The 13,673-nt window shown below is 36.4% G+C and overlaps 3 protein-coding genes across 6 annotated transcripts; 1 reads left to right on the forward strand and 2 right to left on the reverse strand.

The window, feature by feature from the left end:
• Positions 1-1,848: 1,848 nt before the first annotated feature.
• Positions 1,849-2,978, reverse strand: LOC149518303 (uncharacterized). Of its 2 annotated transcripts, XM_089764285.1 has the most exons (3): positions 2,840-2,978; positions 2,304-2,751; positions 1,849-2,113 (listed from the first exon to the last, which is right to left on the reverse strand). In XM_089764285.1, exons 2-3 carry the CDS (start codon positions 2,632-2,634, stop codon positions 1,998-2,000), a joined length of 447 nt encoding a protein of 148 aa, XP_089620411.1. In that variant the 5' UTR covers positions 2,635-2,751; positions 2,840-2,978; the 3' UTR covers positions 1,849-1,997. The 2 variants fall into 2 exon arrangements, with proteins under 2 accessions (XP_089620411.1, XP_089620412.1); XM_089764286.1 differs by lacking the exon at positions 2,840-2,978 and having other exon boundaries at positions 2,304-2,773.
• Positions 2,979-3,450: 472 nt separating this feature from the next.
• G6PD4 (glucose-6-phosphate dehydrogenase 4) lies at positions 3,451-9,276 on the reverse strand. Of its 2 annotated transcripts, none has more exons than XM_089764280.1 (12): positions 8,946-9,276; positions 8,027-8,281; positions 7,635-7,900; positions 7,262-7,356; positions 6,556-6,670; positions 6,231-6,436; positions 6,014-6,122; positions 5,885-5,922; positions 5,654-5,774; positions 5,378-5,580; positions 4,598-4,798; positions 3,451-4,509 (listed from the first exon to the last, which is right to left on the reverse strand). In XM_089764280.1, the coding sequence occupies exons 2-12, from the start codon at positions 8,037-8,039 to the stop codon at positions 4,272-4,274; spliced, it is 1,605 nt and encodes a 534-aa protein (XP_089620406.1). In that variant the 5' UTR covers positions 8,040-8,281; positions 8,946-9,276; the 3' UTR covers positions 3,451-4,271. The 2 variants fall into 2 exon arrangements, with proteins under 2 accessions (XP_089620406.1, XP_089620405.1); XM_089764279.1 differs by having other exon boundaries at positions 8,027-8,288.
• Positions 9,277-10,453: 1,177 nt separating this feature from the next.
• On the forward strand, positions 10,454-13,360 carry LOC111277406 (uncharacterized). 2 transcript variants are annotated; one of them, XM_022863846.2, is made up of 5 exons: positions 10,454-10,724; positions 11,516-11,849; positions 12,484-12,588; positions 12,693-12,740; positions 12,851-13,360. In XM_022863846.2, the coding sequence occupies exons 2-5, from the start codon at positions 11,583-11,585 to the stop codon at positions 13,091-13,093; spliced, it is 663 nt and encodes a 220-aa protein (XP_022719581.2). In that variant the 5' UTR covers positions 10,454-10,724; positions 11,516-11,582; the 3' UTR covers positions 13,094-13,360. The 2 variants fall into 2 exon arrangements, with proteins under 2 accessions (XP_022719581.2, XP_022719580.2); XM_022863845.2 differs by lacking the exon at positions 10,454-10,724 and adding an exon at positions 10,742-10,801.
• Positions 13,361-13,673: the final 313 nt, after the last annotated feature.

Below are 13,673 nucleotides of genomic sequence, written 5' to 3' on the forward strand. Positions count from 1 at the left end.
TCAACCCAAGATACAAACACAAGATCAGACAACCACGAGGGCAAACCATGGCTTAAGGCTAGTCATTTTCTAAAACCAACCTCCTTTAATAACGTCGGCTTCGAAAGATCAAACTTTCAGGTCATCTTTTCTTGCCGATCTGTCTTACAACAGAGACATCGATCGTACATTTAGCAATCTGATACTCAGATTGCTTGGTTGAAGGACAGAGTGCTAGGGGCATTTGAGGGTCAAAAAGGTGTAGTAGTCTTTTTTCCTTTTTAGAAGCCTTTAGCAAAAATTCAAGGGTATTTTTTATCATTTATGTTGACTTGATATGTTAGATCAATTTGATATAATTAGTGCCACATCAGCTCGATACTATCCATATTAACCCTTAATGGTTTCCTACAGCTTACCTATAAATATGAAAATTTAAGTACCATTAAAGTAGGTTGATCATACTCCATTTCTCTCCTTTTTACTTCTTTTTCAACCTGAATCTTTTTAATTTACACATCGAAATATAAATATAAAGTACATATTTTGTTTTTGCCTCTAACCATCCTTCTCTTCTGTATTTCTAGGAAAGCCTCGAGGTCAGACATCAACATACTTTTAGTAGACACAAAACCTGTCAGTTTCCAACGAAAACAACACCAGGATTGGAATATCAATAATTTGGCATCAATAAAATTGTAAGCATATTTTGCAGTGAGTAAAGCTTATTAAACATTTGCGTCAACATCCACACTCCACGTTAAAAAAGTCAAACATGCTAGCAACTGCAAAAATGACTGGTGCTAAATTATTGCTGTGCCATCAACTAATTTCATGCATGGTGGGAGCCACAGCTACCGAAATAGTTGCTCTAGCTTGCCAAATCTACAACCTCTTTCTCTTTTACAAGCTAGGTAAGGTTAATGCCTAACTGATCCTTCCTTTATTCTTCCTTTTCCTTGATTGAAGAACTTGGCAGGCTGTTTCAAAGTTGAGCTCTGCAAAATCATCCAGTTCAATTTTGGAAATTGAAGTAGATGCCTAAAGTACCTTCTTCACCTTCATTGTATTCTTAATTACCACTATACCTGGAAATGGTTTGTTGAAGTACTAGGAATATCATTAAGTGTTCTTATCATGGTGAAGAATTTCTCAACCACCTTCTCCTCCTCGTCTTGTTCATGCTGATCTTCAAGTTCAAGGTGACTTGTTTCTCTGTTCCGTCTCTGTTCCTACTGTACCTAATGTTTGTTTTCACTTCTCCTACTCTACTGTTTTGGAAGTTCAAGCTTACACAATTTCACATGAAAATCCTGATCAAGTCACAGAAAAATCTATGTAACTGGGGACTTGTTCTAGGTCATGATATCCTTTAAATTAGGTCCATTGAATCTGACTGAAGTGAACAAAGTAGATTGTTCTTTTTCAAAAGTTGCCATCTTTAATTTGTGATTTCTGCACGTCATGGCCTGGCATCACTTTTTTTATCATTAGTACTAAACAGTTATTTCTGTTTGATTAATTCTTCTTCGTGTGGAGGTCCCTTCATAGTCAATGGAGGTCGTCTTTGAGAAGATATTTTCATGGGTTAGCATTCAAAAGCCTTGAAAAAGCACCATTTTTGAGCAATAGAGTTACAATTTGCAATAATGAACCCATGACTGTTGGGTTGATGAGACAAGCACGAAACCATGAATATTCGCAAATACTACCTCCTCATAGGGATATTTTTCTACATTCAAAGTCTCGTGGAATAATGTAGTATTGCTAATGTTTGTTGCCACTAACTACCGTTGACCGGTTCAAAACCGGGCTTTCGAATATTTAGTGTTAACTCCTTTTTTCTTCCCAAATGAGGAGCTTCTCAGGCCCGTTATCCTACTTTTCAACCTCGTGAAGAAACGAAACTGTATATTTGACTTCCTCAGTCTGTGATACTAAAATGTTTTAACCCGGAAGTTACCGTCTGCTCTCCGCAATTGCATTGTAGGCCGAAAGTAGAAACGCCCATTGGGAAGTTAGGCCCTGGAAACTGCAGCACCATATTCCCAGGACAATGGTCCTACTTTCAATTCCAACAGGCTTGCCGGAGAAAATATCAAGTTGAACCAAATAGAGCCAGCCACACAAGAAACTGAAGTTGAGTCACAAAATTAGATCATTTAAAAAGCACTTCAAATATTAACATTGATCAGCATATGAATTGATATGTAACAGTAGGAAAATTGACCGCTTTTCCTTTCTTTTGAACATGTAACAAAAAAGGAAATCCACTATTCCTTCATTAAGTTACTACAAAGAAAGCTTTAGGTCTAAACCACTACCTTCTCCTTCTTTGGTTTCTTTTTCTTGTTTTTGCTCTTGTTCTATCTTCGAGGAAGGGCCTGCATCATTCAATACCAAAGGATTCTTAGACCTGGAATCCTCCATGAAATCTTCTGGTCGGAATGTTTGATTCCACAGGGCAGCAACCGGCTTCTCTTCCTGTTTCTTCTTGATCTCTACTTTCTCTTTTGATTCATTTGGCACGTTTCTTAGGCGATCACGCATCTCCCTTGTGCTTCTGATCAAAGCAAAGAACTTCTCCACCTCTTCTTCATCATCACCTTTGTCTTCTTCATTCCCCAATTTTCTCTTCTTACTTTCACTCTCCATATTTTTCCCACTAGAAATATACTCCACCCAGATTGACCCTACTATGGTCTTTTCTTATTGCTTAATGCTTAAAGTTGGCGCATGAACTATATATCCAATCAAACTATGCATTCAGACCTAAAAATATTTACAGTTATACATTATTAATACAGAAATATAAATTATAAGAAGGGAGGAAAGGGAGAGGAAATGGGGTTTTCCTTACCAATTTGCATGAACTTGAGACCGTGTTGGTTGACTCTTTACAGGGCGTCACCACCGCATAATTATATAACAGAAGTCTTTGATAGAAGGCCACAGTTGACGAGAATGCCCGTGTGATTTTGTTAAAGAAGGAAATAAAAGCATGGATAAATTGGTACATTTTGGTGATTTTAGGTGGGGCATGAATAATTGTTTGCGTCAGTGGCCACAAGCCCAGAGCGTAATGTTCCCACCAACACAAGCTGACGCCTTCTTTATGACATTTGTCATATGGCCTATTGCTGGCGGCCCTGTGCATCATGGGGGTCCATCAGCTTTTGCCTTATCTGGAATTCACACTGCAATTTCTCTACTCATCGATTATGAATTTCACTCTATATCTCTGATAGGCAGAACAGATAGAGATAAGGATTTGCAAGTGTAAATGAGGAACAACTTCTCTGATATGTGACATCAATTCACTAATGATTTCGGCAGAAAAATAGTGTTTAATTTGTGTTTAAGAGAGATTTTTATGATGGTCACCATGTAATCTTCATCGGTTACAATTAATCCGGAGACTTTGGAGAAGATATTTAGTCTGCACGATCAATCTAACCGCAACACTGACTCTTCAAAAAGCTTTGTCTAAGCCATAATTAGCTCTCAAATCTCAAATCAGAACATTTGGCATAGTGATGAAATATCCACTTATGGAAGACAACTTGAACAAGAAAAGCAAGAAAGGTTAAAGGTTCACATCAGAACCAGTGAATACTGAATAATGATATCTTTCCATCCAAGATATCTTTAAATCGTTTTGTAGATTTTGCTAAACATGGTTTAAGAGTTTTCAACTTTCAAGTGCCTTCAATAATCGATCAAAGCAGGCGACCTGGCAGGCTCTACTGGGACCTGAGCAAACCTGACTGGCTGATCAAGCGGGAGCAACTCACATGACTCATTAAATCTTAAAAACAAAACAAGCCAATTGATTCACACACTGTACACGCTCTCTCGCTACCCATCAGCGCGAGACGTGGCTGATTTCTCCTTCCAAAACGAGCAAGCATCAAATCTCCTTTTTCTTTTTCCCATTCTGACCACTCATACTAAAAGAAACCCATACCCCCACCATTGTCCTATTGCATTATTAATGCTCTGAAAACAGAAGACACGAATCATTACAAACACAAAGTGTCTGATGTAACAGTATTTTTTAAGATCTTGACCACACTGCAGTCAGGAATATATCATCAGCTGAGCAGTTTGCACCTCAATCTATGGGTGCCTTCGTATAGCAGAAAACCACACCAACAGATAGATACGAAACCCTAGTTTTTACATGAATTACATATTCAAAGCAGTCATCTATCATAGATGTGGCGGTGGAATGGGTTGCACAATTACGCCAAATAATGTATTTTGTTATCTCAGCAAAGGTTTTACCTTTTTTAGTCATCTGCCCACCGAACCCCATGTTTAGCCCATAGATAGTAGGCTCCAACTGGGCCTCTACCTCCCAGCTCGTACAGCTCTGGTGCTATATTATTCTGGTCTACCTCTTGCAGAACAGGTGTGAGAATACTCCATGCAGCTGCAAGCTCATCACTTCTCAAGAAGAGATGGTTATCACCATCCATGACATCGAGCAGAAGATGCTCATATGAATCAGGCACCTCAACGTTATACCTTTAGTATTAACACAGCATGAGAAACATCAAAAGATGAGTATGTTAATCTCAGTGTGAAAAGTTAAGTAAAAAACATGAGTGCTCACTTGTCCTTGTAAAGCAAATTTAGCTCAGAAGCGTCTAACTGCAATCCTAGTCCTGGAATTTTGTTATTGATTTTGACTAGGATGGCCTCATCAGGTACATCACGCAAAATAAGCTCATTAGTAGCAAGGTCTGTATTATGCCCAATACACTCACGATAGAGATTTCCAGGAACACGATTAAACTGTATACGTATCTCCACTCTGCATTAATAAGCTCACGTTGGTTGGCAGGTTAAAAAGTCAATATATAAACATTAAGCATTAAGTCAATATATAAACACTAAGCATTAGCTCCTAGAAACAGCAACAATCAAATATTGGCAAAGATCATCTGCATGCATACATCCACAAATCCCATAGACTCCCAGATTCAATTCATTTTTCAAATATAGAATTCATCAACTAGCGAAGCTTTATAGTGAAACTTATTAAAATTGGTAATTTATTCTGAAACTTAATAAAATTGGTAATTTATTCTATCTTTATTGAAGTACTATCGTTTTTACATCACGTACATTGCTCCTTCACAAAAGTCTCTTCAGAAACCACTAGAGAATTAACATTCATTTCAGTCAGGAATCACACTAACATGGCAAATCATAATTTTCCATTGTAAAAGGATTTCCACTTTAGAGATAAGCATTTTTTAATTTATGTTACCTGTAGGTTTTTATTGCATTGTAAAAAGCCCTGAAATTTTGATATATTTTGGTATTGTCATAGAACAGTACTATTTGTTCCATAAAAAAAAAAGAGAACATAGTATTTCATAAATATCACCTGTGTTTGATGAGTCCCACACCAGCTTTGATTAAGAAAGGTACACCGTCCCAACGTGCATTGTCAATGTATAATGCAGCAGCAAAAAAGGTAGGGGTCAGGCTGCACAAGCTCACATTAAGTTTGTCTGCAGAAGTAGCTTTATACTGGCCAAGAATCACATCACTAAGTTCCAATTTGCGAATTGATCTAAGAACCTTGACCTATAAAGAAGCTTCTCATTAAAAACACTAGCTTCTTTGAAATTTTGCTTCTCGCACAATAAAAGATTTCTACCTTTTCATTTCGAATATCTTCACCATCAAGACTTATAGGTGGTTCCATGGCTAGCAATGCTATTGTCTGAAGCATGTGACTGTGAACAATGTCCCGAATGACCCCATAACCATCAAAATACCTGTATAAAAAAAGGAATGGAATGCAGCCAAAAAAAAGAAGGAATGGAATAAATAGGATGACGTAAAATTGTTTACAGGAGAGAAAGGAAGGAAAAACTAATACGAGTACCTTCCAATCTGCATACTCATGTCCTCTGATAAAATCACCTGCAAAAACAATACAAAGATGTAATGAACATGAGGTCTGTTCCTAAAAGCACATCTGGAGTAAAAGCATTTATATCGAAACCAAGTTTACCTGCACATTACGGATGTATGTCCGACTCCATAATGGCTCAAAAACTAGATTTGAAAACCTTAATACGGTGAGGTTTTCAATAAGGTTCCTCCCAAGGAGATGGTCTATCCTGTAATAAGATTGATTTAACTTGCAAAGTAACAAATACATATAAATTATGTGATAATGGATTGAACAGTTTGTTAACATAGAAGGATTAAAAAACATGCATATGCACCTGTAAATTTGCTTCTCCTTAAACTTAGAAAGAAGGGATTTTGTAAATTGTTGCGAAGATAAAGCATCAAAACCAAAAGGTTTCTCAATTATTATACGATTCCAACCCTTCTTTGTTTGGGCATTATCTGCAAGGGAGGAAGCAACGTCCAGAAGTGCTTCTTGTGGAACGGAAAGATAGAATATCCTGTTTGCTCGATATCCCCCCTGAAGTAAGTAAGCTGTTAAAGAATCAATTATCAAAATTCCAAAGCATCCAGTTTGAAGATTATAAGGTCAAACAAAATGCATCTACACTGAAAACTTACAGTTTTAGCATTGCTTACCTCAATCTGCTCCATTAGAGCATTCAGCTTTGACATCCCTTCTTTGTTGTCATAACCTCCATTAAGGTAGTACGTTCTACTAAGAAAGGCATCCATCTTGTCACCACAGTTTTGCCTGGGGAAGGAAATTACAAGAAATGGATAAGGGAAAAAAAAAGAAAGGACCACTAAATTGTTGATGATTAATGCAGTATAGCGTGAACAAAAATGCAATTATAATTTTCTGAACAACAAATTGGTTTGTTGAAACCCGAAACAAGTTTGTGGGCTTTAAGCATTTACAATCCTGTGCATGGCTAAATACTGCCATCTTTAGACATAACAAACTAACTCTTTTTGAAATTGTATTTAGTATAACTCCACTATGCATGTGTTGCTCATCATTAAGTAAGTTTCCGGTGAAATATAAGCATTTGGGCAACTGCCTGATCCATCAAAAAAGAATGAAGAAATAAACAAAAACTAGCAAGTTGATGGAAACTCCTTCCTTGCCATTAGTTGACAGATAGTGCATCATCTTCCATCAGTTCACCCTTCTCCTTCCTATCACCTTCTGAAACCTTTCCAATCTGGAATGAACTACGTAATGCAGCTCTAAAAAGCAAATTCCTTTTGAAAATTATGGAATCTTTATAATACAGGGATTAGAAATTGAAGATAAGGATTTCAAAGAGGGGAAGTATTGTAATATGAATAAGGACCATACTGATGATCAATGCGGCAAGTCAAAGTTGAAGCAATGAGGGATCTTAAGTCTTCATCTGTCAAATTCTTTCTGGAATAACCAAAGATACCTATATTCTGCAGTAATGTAAATGATAAAGTGAAGAATGAGAAACACTCATCATCACCACATTACAATTTACAACATGCCCAGATATTGTAATACATGGGAAAGAAAGAACTTAAATTCATTGTATTGATGTATCTTTTCCATTTAATACAAGGAGACCTATGTCTGGATGGGCTCCAAAATCCAATTATGAGCCTAATGATGTGAACAGAAAAAAATCCACAAGAAATGAGTGGGGTATCTGATAATAGGAAATCCAACTCGTTAGCTATTAGAGTAGATCTACCTCAGGAAGAAAACCACTGTAATATAGAGCAAATAATGCTGGGAATATCTTCTTCCTAGCCAGTTCACCAGTAGCTCCTATAACAGCAATAGATAGAGAGGGTCCTCTATGATGATCATCAACACTCAAATTTGAGGAATGTGTCCGAACAAAAGAGGAAGGTGATTCCAAGGAAGTGCCTGCCTTTTCCAAGATTCCAGGTTGAGAATTAGGCATAGAACTTTTCTTTCGATGTGAAGTTGCTCTTGTCTGTTCTTCGGTAGAATCTACAAATATTCAATGTTGAAAGGATCAGAAAGGGACTAACAAAAAAAAAAAAAATCGTATATATGATGAAAGAAACCAACTTCAAGAAACAGAATTAATAAAGTGTAGCTTCATCTTTTACTAACCATTAGGAAACATTGTTGATGCTGCTTCAGAAAATTGTTCATCATTTGCTAAATTTCTTGAAGGATTTTCTGACTGATCATTGTTTTGATTTCTTATGCTTATGAGCTCATTTATAGGTACATGCTTTCTATTTCGCTGCTGAATGTTCGGCCTCTTAAGTATCGGTCGTTTCAAATCATGAAACCTCCAGCAGAAATTGCCAGCTCCTCCATAGAGCACAAATGGACTACCTCCCAATAAATGGAAGTTGTTGGCTGCATACTACATACAACATAATCAACTTATTGGATGTTGACTCTTACATACTGAAATCCTTTCTCTAACAAAAATAATTCAAAATAATATTGTAAAATCTAATGGTATACAAAAACCCATTTCACCTGTAATTCTTAACTGTCTTAGCCACTGACTGTGTATTTATATCAACTTGCATATATATGGACATGAAAAAAAAAAAAAATTGAAGGCAGGATCAAGTTCTGTCAATCCTAAAATATCAATTTCTACGCAATTCAAAAACTTTCCATGTGCTTAAATTTTTAAGCAATCCAAAAGTTGGATAGAATATGTTATCTATGCCAAGTTAAAATTCAAGTGAAGCAGGCATTTTTTGGCTGAAAAATTTACAGAAGGTCATATCCAGTTGAGGGTAATATAGAATTGAAATGAGTAGCCATTAAGAAAGAGAGACAACAGAAAAGCATACAAAAATTTTTTATCCTTTTGTTTAATCTGACCTCTCGATTCCCAACAACTAAAACCTTAATTCATATCTAGATTCTCAAGTAATAAATAAAATTAGTATTTGCATAAGGCTAGTGATAAATTTTAGGAGAGAGAGAGAGAGAATCAGAACTGTATACGCTTTCCAGTACAAGAAACAAGCAAGTTACATGGGAAGGGAATGTAGAAGCTTACAGGGAGGAGAGAAATCGATCGAGCAATTGAAGATTCTTGGAAGGGTATCGAAATATGTGAAAATGAAACAGCCATCCTTCTTCCTTGTTTAGATTCAGCTTGTGTTCGGGGTCTTTAAGGTTGTAGTATAAAGCTCCAAGGCAAGGTCAAGGTGCAACTATGAATGGAATAGTTTTGGATGCAGAAGATAAAAGCCTGTGAAAGGAGTAAGCAAGCGAAATCAACGGTTTTGCTCGAGAGGGTTAGAGCGAATAGGACGACATAAATCAATGTTTACGGAGATCAGCAGTAAGGGAGGAGTTGTTGTGTCTTGTCTGGTGCTGCTTGGTTCATCTGTGTCTCAGTCTCGCTACGTTGTTATACGCAAACTCAAAGTCCAAGGGAGAATGCAACGCTTGCCCAACGTGGCTGTAACAAGGGTTTGGAGTTGAGTACTTGAGTCCAGGAATTGGGCTTCTTGTTGACAGCTAAATCTCTTCTTCATAGATCCAAGACCAAAAAGCCCAGATCGTCTCCAACTGCTCCAAACCTAAACGACATGTCCAATTTGTCTTCCAAAGTCCATTTTGTTGACAGCCCAATCTCTTTTTGCTTGCCCACTGTATCGTAAAGAGGATATATATATATATATATATATATATATTTATATATTATTTGAACGGGAGGAATTCCTTCTTTAAGGCAGGAAGGCAGGCAGGGCAAGACACAAGTAAACAACTACGTTTTTCCTTCAAGGTGCGCCGGCCATGGTTTCCAAAGCCCAAAGGCAGAGAAAAAAAAATCACCCATATCCACATACATGCCAGTCAAGCAAAATCAGTACAAAAGTAATACTATTGCTGACATAAAATAAAAGGAAATATAATATTTCTCCGGCCCAAAAATAAGTACCATAAATTTTCTTCGATGATAAAAACCAAACATAAGCCAAAACCATGCACAGCAAAGTGCAAACTGAACGACAACACCATTGGCTATAAAACACGAGACAAGACAGAGATGGGAGGTATGGTTCTTTTTCTTTTTTCCTTTTTATAGTTTACAAAGTCAAATGTAATGTCTCAGAACTGATTTAATTTATTAAAATTTATTTTGTTTTATAAAAAAATTTTAAATTTAAATTTTATTGATGATTATTTATTTTTATTTATTTTAATTTATCAAATATGATATATTTTATTTTAATTTAAAAAATTAAAAAATTTATTTATTTTAAATTTAAAAAAAATCATATGCCATGTATAATAATAGAATGTAACCCAATCGTGTAACTTAAACTAAGAGCCTGCGTAGCTTGACTAGATCCATGAATGATAAACGGTGGCCATCTGCATCAGGAGTCCATCAAAATCTGATCAACAAACCTGGTTTATTGTACTCCACTCTCCAGGTAATAATAGCAGTAACATAAATACAAAGTATATGCAGTTTTTTTTTTTTTTTTTTTTATCATTCAAGAGGGATAGAGTCTTACATAAGGAGGAGGAGAGTGTCTTGGACACTAGGGCAGGCAGTCGAAGACAAAGTAGATGCAGTTTTTCTTCTTTGAAAGTGACCCCCCACAAGCTCTCACGTTTCATAAACTAAGCCAAAACATATGTAGATAGATACATATACATAGTAGTAGAATTTCTTTTTTTTTTTTTCTCTTTCTTTAATCAAGTGGGAATCTTTATCATCAGTTTAGCCTTTGTATTTAAATCAACTTTAGATTAGATAAGACTGGTAGTTGAGTCATTTCATTTGTCTTATCTGGCCTTTTATTCGTCAACATTGCAGGTGAGCAAAACTTCTTTATTCTTTTTTGGTCATTTTCTTCATATCCCATGTTGTAATCTCTGGCCTTTGCTTTCAAGGTAGAGTTCTGGTTTTTTTTTTTTTTTTTTTCATGTCTTTGTCCGTCTGGGTATTTGATCAATTTTCTATCTTGGATTGGTTTTTAAGCACTGATTGGTCTTAGATTGGATTCTCAATCGTATAGTTTCCTGTTAATTTGATTGGTCTTGGATTGGATTATCTGATTTTATTTTCACAGATTCTTAATCGATGGTTTTGGAAGTGGATTATGGTCTTTTGCTCTCCCAATTGTTTTAGCTTTGTTCTCAGCTTGTTCCTTTCTGCAGATTCGTGAATAGTCACTCTCTTCTTTTCTTGTATCTGTTTGCTTTCAAGGCTTTAAAAAAATTGGGTTTTTGAAGCTTTTATTATTAAGTTACAATAGTTTTATGGAGTATTGTCTTTTGGAAAACAGAAGGAATGAATTAGTCATCAACTCATCATAATTTTAGTGGCTAAATATATTTATTCTTAGGAAGGCCAGTTGATGTCAACATATTGAAGCTAAAATTGAGCTCTCATTTCCCTGTTACCATCTTTTGATAATTTTTAATTACAGCTTAATCGTTATTGAGAATTACATATGGTTGGCGAAACGATAGGGGCAACGAAGTCTAAATTTGTTAACCATGAAAGTTCTCAATTTTGAAACTGGGAGAAGGTTCCAGTTTCCTGTTTCATCAAGCTTATAAGTCCCTGGTTGTGTTACTTATGTTCTATGTTGCTTGATGCAGGTACTTAGATAACTATATCAAATTTCATGCTATAATACATTGTCACTATCATCCGAATAGTTAATTGATGGGGTCTGAAGGGCCAGCAGCAGTAACCATCCATGTGACTGGTTTTAAGAAATTTCATGGAGTTTCAGAGAATCCAACTGAAACAATTGTTAATAATTTAAAAGAGTATACAAAAAAGAAAGGTTTACCAAAAGGTGTTATTCTCAGCAGTTGCAGTGTTCTTGAGACTGCAGGAAAGGGAGCACTCACTCCACTATATCAGACATTGCAATCTGCCTCAACCAGGAAGGATTCTGATTCTTCAAGTTCTGGGAGAATTATTTGGGTTAGTTACTTTCTATAGTGTAGTAATTGCTTACTTTCATGCATTCATATCAACTTCATGGCTGCCTTGGTAAACGCTGGAGGGCCGAAAGTGCATCCTGTTCATGTTTTTGGAATTCTCTTGTTATAGCACACTTGCAGCAATGAATCATCAATAATTTATGGAATAATTCATTTTAGCTTTGCATGAAGAAGGCTGGAGCCTTTTCTGCTACCTGTTTTATGCATACAAAGGGTCCTATTATTGTGATTATAACTCTCACAGAGTCCATCGCCTTTCCTCTATTCTCAAAAAAATGTCAAAAGTGAAAAGGGTAAAATCTCAAATAATGTGATGTGGATAATATCCCAGCTAAAATCCATGGTAAAAATGCATGTTATGGGATCTATGATTAGTCAATCTGGTAAAGCTGAGATGGGCCATTTCTTTCCAGCCATCTGCTTTGTACTTTATTTGCTACCTTAAATACTTGAACAAAGCACACTTGCAATAACTAAGGCCAATTTTTATGCATTGTTTAGTAGGGATTTTGTCAACAGATGTTATCTTAATTACTTGTCTTTGGTGCAATCAAACTCATTGCCTTAAAAATTCAAGCTCATATTTCTTGCCCATTCTTACAATATTTCTTCAGCTACATTTTGGAGTCAATAGTGGTGCAAGTAGATTTGCTATTGAGCATCAAGCTGTGAATGAAGCTACTTTTCGTTGCCCTGATGAGATGGGATGGAAACCTCAGGTTAGATTTATCCCTTTGCCCCTTTCATGGTGCATGTGCAATTTGGCATGCCTCTTTCTTCTCAAGCTGTCTTCCTTTTGTTAAACATTCTGTACTTTTTGCAGAAAGAACCCATTATTCCCGCAGATGGTGGGATTTCTCGTGTACGAGAGGTACTATGGTTGTCTTTGTTGCTTAGCATGGTTAAAATTACATCTGATACTATATTCTTTCATCTCTTGCCTCCATCCTGTAAAGAGTTTCCTCCGTTACCTCTGTGCAGACTTCTCTTCCTGTTGAGGAGATTACAAAGGCCTTAGCAAAGAAGGGATTTGAGGTGATGACCTCTGATGATGCAGGACGGTTTGTGTGCAATTATGTTTACTATCACTCCCTTCGCTTTGCAGAGCAGAATGGGACCAAATCACTCTTTGTGCATGTCCCTCTTTTCTTGACCATAGATGAGGAGACCCAAATGAAATTTGCTACTTCCTTGTTGGAGGCACTTGCTTCTTTATGTCAGTAACATACAGTGCACACTCGTCTTTATGTCCAGGAATTGATATGATTGTACTGTTGTTGCGTGTTGACCATGTACGTGAGGGTGGATGGAAGGATGCATGTTCATTGAAATGCTTTAATAAAAGGATTAGCTTATGTGAATGAAAAAAATGTATTTCCGCACGTACATCTTATGTATTTCTTTTGTTTCTCTAAATACTTCCTCTGGTGCTTGAAAATTTCTCAGAATCTTCGTGTTAATATGTGAATAAATTCCTGTTTGTTTCCATTACCAGAACATTCCCTAATACTTCTCAACTTCAGAGTCCATCTTCTTTCTCTTGTTCTAACCCCCAAGGTTGTGCAACTGCGTTTCTGCTCTCTGTTATCTTTCTAAGTAATGACTAATGTCAGGTTTTTGTAAACAAGGTTGAACCATCTGTTCACGTAGTGCATAAACTAAAATAAGGGTTGGACTTTTAACATTTCAGGGGAGGTTTTGCATACTCAACATTGCTTTCGCTAAACTCATTTCCACCTTCACCCTCAATGCTTATAGCGAGTTTCTTGCTAGACAATTTATCTTTTCTACATTATGAAGTTGC

Source organism: Durio zibethinus, chromosome 7 (genome assembly GCF_047325235.1).
Source record: "Durio zibethinus cultivar Kanyao isolate XHJ-2024 chromosome 7, ASM4732523v1, whole genome shotgun sequence".
NCBI classification, from domain to species: domain Eukaryota; kingdom Viridiplantae; phylum Streptophyta; class Magnoliopsida; order Malvales; family Malvaceae; genus Durio; species Durio zibethinus.

What these genes read in the sequence shown, in the direction of transcription:
- LOC149518303 (XM_089764285.1), bottom strand. Translation starts at nt 2,634, where the DNA reads ATGGAGAGTGAAAGTAAGAAGAGAAAATTGGGGAATGAAGAAGACAAA. An exon ending in AGAAACCAAAGAAGGAGAAG is followed by an intron (nt 2,114 to 2,303) that starts GTAGTGGTTTAG and finishes ACTCAACTTCAG; the next exon opens with TTTCTTGTGTGGCTGGCTCT.
- G6PD4 (XM_089764279.1), bottom strand. Translation starts at nt 9,020, where the DNA reads ATGGCTGTTTCATTTTCACATATTTCGATACCCTTCCAAGAATCTTCA. An exon ending in AAGGAGAAGCAAATTTACAG is followed by an intron (nt 6,123 to 6,230) that starts GTGCATATGCAT and finishes ATCTTATTACAG; the next exon opens with GATAGACCATCTCCTTGGGA. An exon ending in GTGGGACTCATCAAACACAG is followed by an intron (nt 4,799 to 5,377) that starts GTGATATTTATG and finishes TTATTAATGCAG; the next exon opens with AGTGGAGATACGTATACAGT.
- LOC111277406 (XM_022863846.2), top strand. Translation starts at nt 11,583, where the DNA reads ATGGGGTCTGAAGGGCCAGCAGCAGTAACCATCCATGTGACTGGTTTT. An exon ending in GTTCTGGGAGAATTATTTGG is followed by an intron (nt 11,850 to 12,483) that starts GTTAGTTACTTT and finishes ATATTTCTTCAG; the next exon opens with CTACATTTTGGAGTCAATAG. An exon ending in AGATGGGATGGAAACCTCAG is followed by an intron (nt 12,589 to 12,692) that starts GTTAGATTTATC and finishes TACTTTTTGCAG; the next exon opens with AAAGAACCCATTATTCCCGC.